The sequence below is a fragment of the Salvelinus namaycush genome, chromosome 4, assembly GCF_016432855.1.
Source record: "Salvelinus namaycush isolate Seneca chromosome 4, SaNama_1.0, whole genome shotgun sequence".
NCBI classification, from domain to species: domain Eukaryota; kingdom Metazoa; phylum Chordata; class Actinopteri; order Salmoniformes; family Salmonidae; genus Salvelinus; species Salvelinus namaycush.
Window position 1 is genome coordinate 13,063,134 of NC_052310.1, and position 11,752 is coordinate 13,074,885.

General features: G+C 43.3%; 1 protein-coding gene across 1 annotated transcript; it reads right to left on the minus strand.

Annotated features, from left to right (window-relative positions):
* Nucleotides 1–3,663: 3,663 nt before the first annotated feature.
* LOC120045448 (leucine-rich repeat-containing protein 18-like) lies at nucleotides 3,664–5,881 on the minus strand. The gene is made up of 2 exons (XM_038990332.1): nucleotides 5,617–5,881; nucleotides 3,664–5,019 (listed from the first exon to the last, which is right to left on the minus strand). Exon 2 carries the CDS (start codon nucleotides 5,013–5,015, stop codon nucleotides 4,248–4,250), a length of 768 nt encoding a protein of 255 aa, XP_038846260.1. The 5' UTR covers nucleotides 5,016–5,019; nucleotides 5,617–5,881; the 3' UTR covers nucleotides 3,664–4,247.
* Nucleotides 5,882–11,752: the final 5,871 nt, after the last annotated feature.

Genomic DNA, 11,752 nt, shown 5'->3' on the forward strand with positions numbered 1-11,752 from the left:
TTAGTGGTTTAAGATGGATTGTTTGAAATGGGAAATATCATGGCTTAGCACTAGCTGTGAAAACCTGCAAGCAATGCTGTACAGTAATTAAGCAATAAGGCTTTAGGGAGTGTGGTATGTGGCCAATATACCATGGCTAAGGGCTGTTCCTACGCACGACGCAAAGTGGAGTGCCTGGATACAGCCCTTAGCCGTGGTATATTGGCCATATACCACAAACCCTGAGGTGCCTTAATGCTATTATAAACTGGCTACCAATGTAATTAGAGTAGTAAAAATCTATGTTTTTCCATACCTGTGGTATACTGTCTGATATACCACTGCTGTCAACCAATCAGAATTCAGGGCTCGAACCACCCAGTTTATAATACAGATGTAGCCTCTCTTCTTGTGTCAATGCATGTCCTTGTACTGAATTGGAATATGCTGACTAGCGCTACTGCTGACTGTCTACAAATGGGAATCCAGAGCTTTGCTCTCAAGTTAAATATTAATCAGAGGAGGCTGGTGAGAGGAGCTATAGGAGGATGGGCTCATTGTAATGGCTGGGATGGAATAAATGGAAGGGTATCAAACACATCAAACATATGGAAACCCCATGTTTGACCCGTTCCATTCATTCCATTCCAGCCATAACAGTGAGCCTGTCCTCCTATAGCTCCTCCCACCAGCCTCCTCTGATATGAATAGTTTAACCTAAGGACATTTTCATAATGGATACGTGTGGTAGTTGTGAGATTGTCTTGGCTGTCTGTTGAAGGTGTGATGACTTAGAATGACTTATTGATTTGCAGTGTGTTCAAGAATCAGCCATCCATTCTTATGGGGCCGTTTGGCAGTGACTGTATTGACAGAAGGCTTTGCAGATCTGCACCATTTGTTTCTACAGTAAAGATTTTTTTTCGATGGTTGACACTGTGCCAGACATACTATTCATTATACTCAATGTAGCGTTAGTCGGAATGCTGGGGACTTACACTTCATTAAATATCTGGCATCTAAATAAATTAATGGGTCGTTTACAAACAGGTATAGACTAAATTACTTCACAGATTGTTGTTATACTGACAATCATTTAGGATGCGATGAATGGAAATCTGGGTCATATCTGGGGTGGGCCCTTACTGTAATGAATGATGTAATTGAATACAAAAATGAAAACCTATAACCACTGTTTGGGCTATTCCAGTGCCAGTCATTCTTTAATCTTCTTCTAAATATTTAATACTATATATTCAGTTATACCAGAACACAGACATCTGTAGTAATAATTTGATGTGGGAGGTAGACTCCAACCACACTGAGTGCATTCTACAGTCATAATTGACCAGTGAAAAATCCAATTGGGGCTTATTAGTTCAAACCTGTAACGTCTGTATAGACAAAGTTGATTCCCATGTGCCCCTGCAGCTCCCGTTCTCCCCGACACAATGCCTAAACCCCCATTACCCTGTCACTGGCAATTAGCAAGGGCCATCATTTCATCTGCTAATGGATGTGATGGGGACAGCAGAGTATGTGATTCTGACAGCAGAGTATGCACTGGCTGCCACGTATGTCTGAATGATGAGTGTTAAAGTCCATCACACGCACGCACGCACGCACGCACGCACGCACGCACGCACGCACGCACGCACGCACGCACGCACGCACACACACACACACACACACACACACACACACACACACACACACACACACACACACACACACGGCTTCTGCTCCACTGCATTCTGCCAGCCTGACTGTCGGAGTGTGTGCATGTGTGTGTGTCTGTGTGTACTGGTGCATTGATTTCCTATAGCGCTGACACAGTGGTGAGCAGTGTGTAAAGCAAAGCATGTTAGACTGCTCACCTGTGACAAGGCTGCATAGACAGAACACAGAAAGGAGGATCTTATAAGATACCACCTCTTAACATTGATAGTGACCAGATCTTATAACGGTCAGATCAATACTGTGTAGTTTCTGTTGGCTAACTAGTTAATCTATCGATTTAGCGTCTTTATCTTCTTGTTGACTCAGCACTTCTCTGGTCAGCGTCAGCCCCAGGCAGCCATATTGTAAATACGGTGTAATGTTGGAGATGGTGATGACCTTGTATCTCAAGGGTTTATTAAAATGGAAGATAGGGTAATAGCAAGGCTGTTCCACTGAGGTGTGTGCACAGACCTTATCAAGCCGTCACGGTTGGTGCAGAAATGTGTTGGCAGTCTTTGCCAGCCTGGTCCCAGATCAGTTTGTGCTTTTGCCTACTTCACTGTCATTGTCAAGCCAAACATAAAGTACCAGTCAAAAGTTTGGACACACCTACTCATTCAAGGGGTTTTCTTAATTTTTACTATTTTCTACGATGTAGAATAATAGTGAAGGCATCACAACTATGAAATAACACAAATGGAATCATGTAGTAAACAAAAAGTGTTAAACAAATCAAAATGTATTCTAGATTTTAGATTCTTCAAGGTAGCCTTTGCCTTGATTACAGCTTTACACACTCTTGGCATTCTCTCAACCAGCTTTTCCTGGAATGCTTTCCAACAATCTTGAAGGAGTTCCCACTGCGGTTGGAACCAAAAATCTCAAATTTGGACTCATCAGACCAAAGGACAGATTTCCACTGGTTTAATGTCTATTGCTTGTGTTTCTTGGCCCACACAAGTCTCTACTTGTTGGTGTCCTTTAGTAGTGCTTTCTTTGCAGCAATTTGACCATGAAGGCCTGATTCTTGCAGTCTCCTCTGAACAGTTGATGTTGAGATGTGTCTGTTACTTGAACTCTGTGAAGCATTTATTTGGGCTGCAATTTCTGAGGCTGGTAACTCTAAAGAAATTATCCTCTGCAGCAGGGGTAACTCTGGGTCTTCCTTTCCTGTGGTGGTCCTCATGAAATCCAGTTTCATAGCACTTGATGGTTTTTGCAACTGCACTTGAAGAAACATTCAAAGTTCTTGAAATGTTCCGTATTGACTGACCTCCATCTCTTAAAGTAATGATAGGCTGTAATTTCTCTTTGCTTATTTGAGTTGTCCTTGCCATAAAATGGACTTGGTCTTTTACCAAATAGGGCTATCTTCTGTATACCACCCCTAGCTTGTCACAACACAACTGATTGGCTCAAACACATTAAGAAGGTAAGAATTTCCACAAATTAACTTTTAACAATGCCCACCTGTTAATTGAAATCAATTCGAGGTGACTACCTCATGAAGCTGGTTGAGAGAATGCCAAGAGTGTGCAAAGCTGTCATCAAGGCAAAGGGTGGCTACTTTGAAGAATCTCAAATATAAAATATATTTTGATTGTTTAACCCTGTTCTGGTTACTACATGATTCCATATGTGTTATTTCATAGTATTGATGTCTTCACTATTATTCTACAATGTAGAAAATAGTAAAAATAAAGAAAAACCCGTTGTGTGTCCAACGTGTGTCCAAACCTTTGACTGGTACTGTATATTTTTGCCCTAGGTTTCCAATTGTCTGATTCATCCCCCCTCCTCTCCCCTGTAACTATTCTCCAGGTTGTTGATGTAAATGAGAATGTGTTCTCAGTCAACTTACCTGGTAAAATACTAAATAAAAACTATGTCTGGGATGTTGTTGTCTTGGGCCTAGTGTGATTCCTTACTGGAACAGAAGAGACAGATAATCAGATGAAGAATGAGAATGAAATCGTATTTATTAACAGAAACATGTGACAGGATTTAGAATACACCACATGAGAATACTGTATAGTGAAGCTAAGGCAGGTTATCTTCCAATCGTTTGTTGAAGAACATTACAGTAGTCCAAACTCTAGAGGGTGGTAGAGTAGAACAGACCACAGACCCAGCAGCTTATAAAAAGCTGTGGTTACGGATGTGTGACTGTAACCTCTGTAATGTTTTTGTCTTCCAGAATTCCTGATATGCTTAATATACATTGTTTGTAATAAGTAGCTATCGCAATGGAGCACCTGGACTGTTCTCATCCTAAATAATCTGTCCTTGATGACCTTTTGATGACATCATGCTGGACCTGGTTCCTGGTTCTGTCTTGGTGGAATAGAGCTTCCCGGAAGGGACTTTTTTGTAGCAGGTTAGGAGAACTTACGCAGCAGATTAGCATAAATAATGCAGTAGGTTAGGAGTATTAGGTTAAGGTTAGGAAAAGGGTTAGGGTTAGCTTAGAGGCTATCCTAACCTGCCATGAAAAGTCACTTCCGGTCATAGCTGTACTCCATCTAGTCACAACCCTGGTTCCTCAATCACCTCCAGGTGGCCTGGTCCTCCTGCGCCACCGAGTTGGGTGTGATCAGGCCGGCGAAGATGGACCTCCCATGAGCAGGGGCTCTGCTTAGCCTGCTGTCCAACTTCTGCCTGGCGTCTTTGACCTTCTTGAGGCAGGAGGTACACAGGCAGCTCTCCCTCACCAGGTACAGACATTCCACCCTCTGGATGGGGTCTATGCCTTTGTCATCCCCCGAGGGGATTGGGTTACACTTCAGGTTGACGCTCTCAAGGTGGGGCAGGTTGCGGAGGCACTCGGGCACCCGGGTCAGGCGGTTGTTGAACAGGCCCAGGTGGCGCAGCTCCTTGAGGGCTGCGATGGAGGACGGGATGCTTTCAAGGAGGTTCATGCCCAGGTTGAGGCTCCTCAGCTTCTGCAGGAGGCCGATCTCGTTGGGGAGTCCTATACTGCTCAGTAGGTTGTTACACAGGTTGAGGCTGTATAGGTTCTGGAGGTGCCCAATAGCTTCCGGAACGTGGTCCAGCTGGTTGCTGTGGAGATCCAGCGAGCGGAGGTTGACGAACTTGTCGATGGAGTCAGGGATCTTCTTGAGCATGTTGCGGCTCAGGTCCAGCTCGTCCACATCACACAGCTTCAAGATGCACTTGGGAAAGCTGGCGATCTCCATGTTGCTGAGGTCCAGCCGACGTTTGCCGTCCACGGTCAGCTTCAGAGCCAGCTTTGCCATCTTCAGGGTGATCTTCCGGCCTTTGGGCTCTTTTGACTGCTTTTTTCCCTTGGCCATGGTGCTTGAATAAATAAAGGAGATGCAACTTGTTATGAGTTTAGTGTTTAACAAGTTTGATTAAAGGTGGTTTCCTTGGTTAAGCTTTAACCTGTTCCATCAATATGTTATTCAGTTTTCTATGGTTCTAACTACTTCAGGGATCGTAACAAAGCTGTTAATTTCTCCTTTACACATGAAGTAGACAGTAGAACAATGGAATTACTAGTAGAACCAGAACTTGATGTAATAGATATTGCCATAATCCCTTGTATCCATGACAATAGGCTTGTCTCACTGTAACTAAGCTCATCACATTACAGCTAAGGACATGACACAGCCGGCTGTTGTTTGCCACTGTAGCAGAGAATGAACATGCACCTTGACCACAAGAACTCTCAATCCCATCTTTTAGTAGAATAAAAGAGTGAATAGTCATTGATTTTACTATGTAGCTTGTCTTTAAATTAACAATGTTTAACCTATTCTCACATTCCCCCTATTTAACCTAACCTCTTACAACACTGACATCAACACTAGAATCTGCTGTATGACTTTTCATCAAGTTTCTTTTGTTCTGAACTTATAGAATAGAAGAAAAATATGATGTTTTGTTTCTTACCAGCATTGGAGTTAGTCCACCTCCCCCAGATCAGTGCAGAGCCAGAGAGGGTGCAATCTCCCGAGCGAAGACACAGGAATACTCTCCCAAGGTACAGCCGTGTTTGTCGAGGATCATTCCATCTCCCTGGCTGTGAATTATACATAAGAGCCACCGAGAGCCATGTAAATAAAAACCAGGAAGTGCATCGCTCTGACGTTTTTAAGTGGACACAGCTGAGGCCCTGTGTTTAACTGTCAGCCTGGCCTGGGTACACTGTGAGTGTTGCAAGCTTTGTCACGTTTTTCTTTGTAACCAAGCAACTGAATTTTGTTTATAACAGGGTCTGAGGCCTACAGGGAAAGAGCTAGTGTACTGTTGTTGCTGTTAATACCTTACTGTGTACATTCTGTACACAGTTAGCATACAGTTGAAGCTCAGAACAAATAAGCACAAATAAGCCTGTCATGTTGAGACATAAATGGTGGAAAATCTTAGACTATTTTCGTGTTATATTCTCATATTTCTCAAGTCATTTACTGCTACATTTACTTCCTTGTACATGGAAGTACCTAAGTGGGCCCTCATCCTACAGGATTAGAAAAGCAAAAACAACATGTTTTCTTTTACTTGGAGATAGAGAGATTGATCTTTGGCTATTGGAAGCCCTAAGAGAGTATTGTAGTTCAACTTAAAGACATCGAGACGGAGTCAAAAGTAGGGCATATAAATTAACTTGTCCCCTTCGGTCTGGTCCCCTTCCCGTGTTTGTAAATAGCATAGACTATGACCCACATCTCAGACTTCGCCCAATTAGTTTTATGAAATCTGTCACATGGTTCATAAGATACCTTAAAGCCACACACATACCTTATAGTGACATTACTCAACCCTGTCAACAAGTGTATTTTTAGCCAGATGGATATTTCATAACACATTCAAGATACACTAATCTCAGTCAGTATCATTTAGCACCAATAGATGGCAGCATGATAAGGGGTGATGGAAAATAAATGAACGTTACCTTGATCCAAAACTTTAGCAGCACAGATTCATGTAGAATTCTTACCATTCCATGATTTGGTATTCTACTGAGAATGGTTCTAAGAATGAAACAGGTATTTATGATGTCACTCACTGTTGTAAATCGATACATTCTAAATCTATGGTCAGTCTTATTTTTATTTATTTATTTATTTTATTTCACCTTGATTTAAGCAGGTAGGCAAGTTGAGAATAAGTTCTAATTTACAATTGCGACCTGGCCAAGATAAAGCGAAGCAGTTCGACACATACAACAACACAGAGTTACACATTTGCATGTATATGAAATATTTTGAGGTCATTGTTGATATAAATGTAATCTGAAGGAGGACTAGCAGTATAAAAAAATGTTATGAAAAGTAATAGCGTCTCTGGTGCTTGAAAATACTTAAACGTACCTAATAAAGCACACATTTCCATCAAATCTGTGCTCTTGACATTTACCATGGCCGTTGTAAATTTAGTTTGTTTGACAACTGAATCTGGTGTCAATAAAATGTAAGGGTATCGTTTACCCTAGCCAGTTAGACAGAACCAACTTCGCTTCAGTGCCTGAATTTCACATAGACCATATGCAAATGTATGCATGTAATGAAGACAGACAGACGAACTGACCTACTTAATTGAGCAAGGCCCACTGCACCTTGTGGACCTTTGAATTGGCTGGATAGATTACGCTTGATGATCTGCAGTGCGAGAGAGAGTGAGAGTGAGAGTGAGAGTGAGAGTGAGAGTGAGAGAAAAAAAAAAAAGGACCAGTTGCCAGGACCATAAATACAAATTCCATCTAGACACCGCTGTCCTAGAGCAGACAAAAACTATACATACTTCGGCCTAAACATCAGTGCCACAGTAAACTTCCACAAAGCTGTGAACGATCTGAGAGACACGGCAAGAAGGGCCGTCTATGCCATCAAAAGGAACATCAAATTTGACATACCAATTAGGATCTGGCTAAAAATACTTGAATCAGTTATAGAACCCATTGCTCTCTATGGTTGTGAGGTCTGGGGTCCGCTCACCAACCAAGAATTCCCAAAATGGGGCAAACACCAAATTGAGACTCTGCATGCAGAATTCTGCAAAAATATCCTCTGTGTACAACGTAAAACACCAAATAATGCATACAGAGCAGAATTAGGGCGATACCCGCTAATTATCAAAATCCAGAAAAGAGACGTTAAATTCTACAACCACCTAAATGGAAGCAATTCCCAAACCTTCCATAACAAAGCCATCACCTACAGAGAGATGAACCTGGAGAAGAGCCTCCTAAGCAAGCTGGTCCTGGGGCTCTGTTCACAAACACAAACAGACCCCACAGAGCCCCAGGACAGCAACACAATTAGACCCAACCAAATCAGGAGAAAACAAAAAGATAATCACTTGACACATTGGAAAGAATTTACAAAAAAACAGAGTAAACTAGAATGCTATTTGGCCCTAAACAGAGAGTACACAGTGGCAGAATACCTGACCACTGTGACTGACCCAACATTAAGGAAATCTTTGACTATGTACTGTGAGCATAGCCTTGCTATTGACAAAGGCCGCCGAAGGCAGACCTGTCTCTCAAGAGAAGACAGGCTATGTGCACACTGCCCACAAAATGAGGTGGAAACTAAGCTGCACTTCCTGACCTCCTGCCAAATGTGTGACCATATTAGAGACACATATTTCCCTCAGATTACACAGACCCACAAAGAATGTGAAAACAAACTCCCATATCTATTGGGTGAAATACCACAGTGTGCAATCACAGCAGCAAGATTTGTGACCTTTCGCCATTAGAAAAGAGCAACCAGTGAAGAACAAACACCATTGTATATAAAACCTATATTTGTTTATTTATTTTCCCTTTTGTACATGAACTATTTGCACATCATTACAACACTGTATATATACTTAATATGACATTTATTATTTTCTTTATTCTTTTGGAACTTTTGTGAGTGTTATGTTATTTGTACATTTTTATTGTTTATTTCACTTTTGTTTATTATCTATTTCACTTGCTTTGGCAATGTTAACATATGTTTCCCATGCCAACAAAGCCCTTAAATTGAAAAATAATTGAGAGAGGGAAAGAGAGAGAGAGAGGATGAGGGGCAGGAGGGGGTGGGTGGGGGGGTTATGTCCACAGGTTTTTTGGGTTGTCCACAGACAGAAACCAAGCTAGACAGATCCCCCAGGTCATTGTGTCTGTCAATGGGATCCTGTTTCTGGTCCCCAGGAGGACAACACATCACAAGGGCCTCTTGTTTACCTGTGTTCAGTCTGTCATCCTCCCCTGTAAAAAGAGCTCGGCTTTACTTGAGGGGTGATGATTCCTCTGTAACAGCCAGACAACCAGTTGAGTGTAAACACACATACAGGTACCTGCATTTCATTAACTGGTGTTTTAACTAACCTATTCATTTAGTTTATTATGGGTTTATTCTACTTATACACACTGATTCTACTTATTGTTTCATTCAAGAAAACCCTCTAGTAGCTGACAATGTCAAACACAAACACTCAGCAATCAATCATACTGGGCTATCTACTGCTGCGATACTAGCACATTGGCCAAGTGCTGAGGCTGGACTGCTGGACACAACGGCTGCATTTAGACAGGCAGCCCAATTATGATATTTCTTTCACGAATTGGTCTTTTGACCAATCACATCAGCTCTGAAAAAATATCTGCTATGAAAAAAATCGGACATAATTGGTTAAAAGACCAATTAGTGGGAAAAATATCGGAATTGGGCTGTGTGAACACAGCCATTCGTGTTCACATCGTTGTTAGCAGGACGTCCGTTCTGTCCGGTCTACTTTCCTGACAGTGTATGTTACAGCCTCTCGGTTTTCTTCCTCTGTTATTGTGTAACTGCTCCATTGGGTATGTCACTCCCTGATCTGTTTCACCTGCCCTTGTGCTTGTCTCCATCCCCCTCCACCCCCCATCCGAGCTTACCCGAGTTCTCCAAGAGCCTCCGGAGACTGCCGATTCACATCTTCCCGAGCCGATGCAGCTCTGCAGGGCTAGGCTATCTCCAGCCGAACGCGTACACAGACTTGAGACCCAGAGTTGTCTGTATTGCGTTCCATCCTGCGGTGGGGTGACCAGTCCAAGTCTCTCCAGGTATTCATTGACTTGGGGGCCGATGTGAGTCTCATGGACATTACCCTGGCGTCCGAGCTGGGCATCCCCACTCAACCCCTCTCCATTCCCATGGGTGTTAGAGCACTGGACGGGCGCTCTATAGGCCGGGTCACCCACCAGACCCACCCCTCCCGTCAACCTACGAGTGTCGGAACCACAGCGAGACGATACAATTCCTGCTGGTTGACTGGGCTACTGGTGCCATCGTGGGCTGGAGCCCATCCTGCCACACTCATTGCCTGAAGTCAGCTCTGCCTGCCCCGGGACGTCTTCCTTGGGGCTCGGAAATTTCCAGGACCTCTCCGCCAGCTCAACAGAGTACCAGGACCTCTGGGAGGGGTTCAGTAAGGCCCGGGCCACTTCGCTTCCGCAGCAACGACCTGTATCCAACAAGGTCAAGCCTGAGGAGCTGGTACGCCACTGTAGTGCCACGGCTACATCCCCGGAAGCTGAGACTTTTCCCCCCCGCTCCAAGATCATTAGCCCCTCTGCTGTTTGTCCTCTGTTGCCCCGTACCCTCCGTATTTTTCTTAACTTGGCTCTGTCTAGAGTCAAAACCTTGTCTGACTGCCCCTTGTCTTCTGTTTCTAGGCCCATCCCTCCCCCCTGTGTCATCGGTGGCCAGCCAGCATACACTGTGAGACGCATCCTGAAGGTTCGTCCACGAAGCAGTACCTGGTTGAATGGGAGAGTTATGGCCCAGAGGAGAGGTGCTGGGTTCCCGCTAAAGACATCTTGGACCCGGCATTCATCGCCGACTTTCACCCCCGCCACCCCAGTCTACCAAGTATCCACCTGCCGTCCTGTACCTTTGCCGCTACTCTGGATTATTGACCCCTGCCTGCCTTGACCTGTCGTTTGCCTGCCCCTGTTGTTGCAAGAGACATTGTTACTTCAACACAGTCTGCACTTGGGTCTTACCTGAAACTTGGTAGGGTCACCAGGTACAGAGGTTTCATTATGTGTTAAATATTTAAGGCCCCAAGTGACTAATTGTCTGATGATACTCACAGAGGATTTCTGTACAATTCTCATTTCTTTTCTTGGCATGTCTTTGACTGCAGAGCTGTTTTGTTTTGTTATTGTAATTCCTTTCAAAGATAGCCAAATTAGCCATGTAGCCTATTCAAGGGATGAGTTATAGTTTGTTGGACATCATGTTTAGGAAAACTGTCAAGAATGGGCAGAAACATGTCGTTCTGTTTATTCAAGTCCTGAATGGATGTGGTTTTGTTCTCCTCTGACTCAATACAACCCTGTCATACAGTCTAAAGATCCAATTTAAAGAGCTCTTCCTTGTATACATGTTTCTGGAGTTACTTCGAAGGTACTTGACTGAGTATCAATAATGATTATACTTGGAAAAGTTCTATAATGTGTCTAATGGTGCTATGATGTACAGGAAAATGGAAGGGCTTGGTGGTGAGAGAAGTTGGATACTGTGCCATTGCTTACCGATGTGATTGTGGAAAAAGAAACAACTCTGTCGATACAGAAGAACATCTTCAATGAAAATAGTACTCTTCTGTACTCTGTAAAAATGCAATGCTTCGTTCATAGTGTGTCACTAAGGACTGATGTCATCAGCATGGGACCAGAGGGGATCAGTTACCAAAACTGTTTTCATTAGTTACGGCCCAACACTTTCAGTGTGAGCCAATGACCTAAACACTCTTTGAACACAATGAGTGTTTAACAGAGCCAGTGGGTAATTTGCAGTGAGACATGACATGGCTAAATAGCCTAAACCATTTATTTCCTATAGCTTATTGAGTCTGAGTCAGAGATGTCAGACTGGTACTTTGACAATCACGGTACCTATTACCACACAGGATATACGTAGGCAACAGCCACACTATGTTTACTGTACACTGCAATTCAGAAACTTTGTGATGTCTGGAGACTTGAGATCTGACCCCCTCCGTGACACACAGAAAAATATGCTTTGATTTATCACGTATTTTT

Coding starts and splice junctions, on each gene's coding strand:
- LOC120045448 (XM_038990332.1), bottom strand. CDS start 5,015: ATGGCCAAGGGAAAAAAGCAGTCAAAAGAGCCCAAAGGCCGGAAGATC.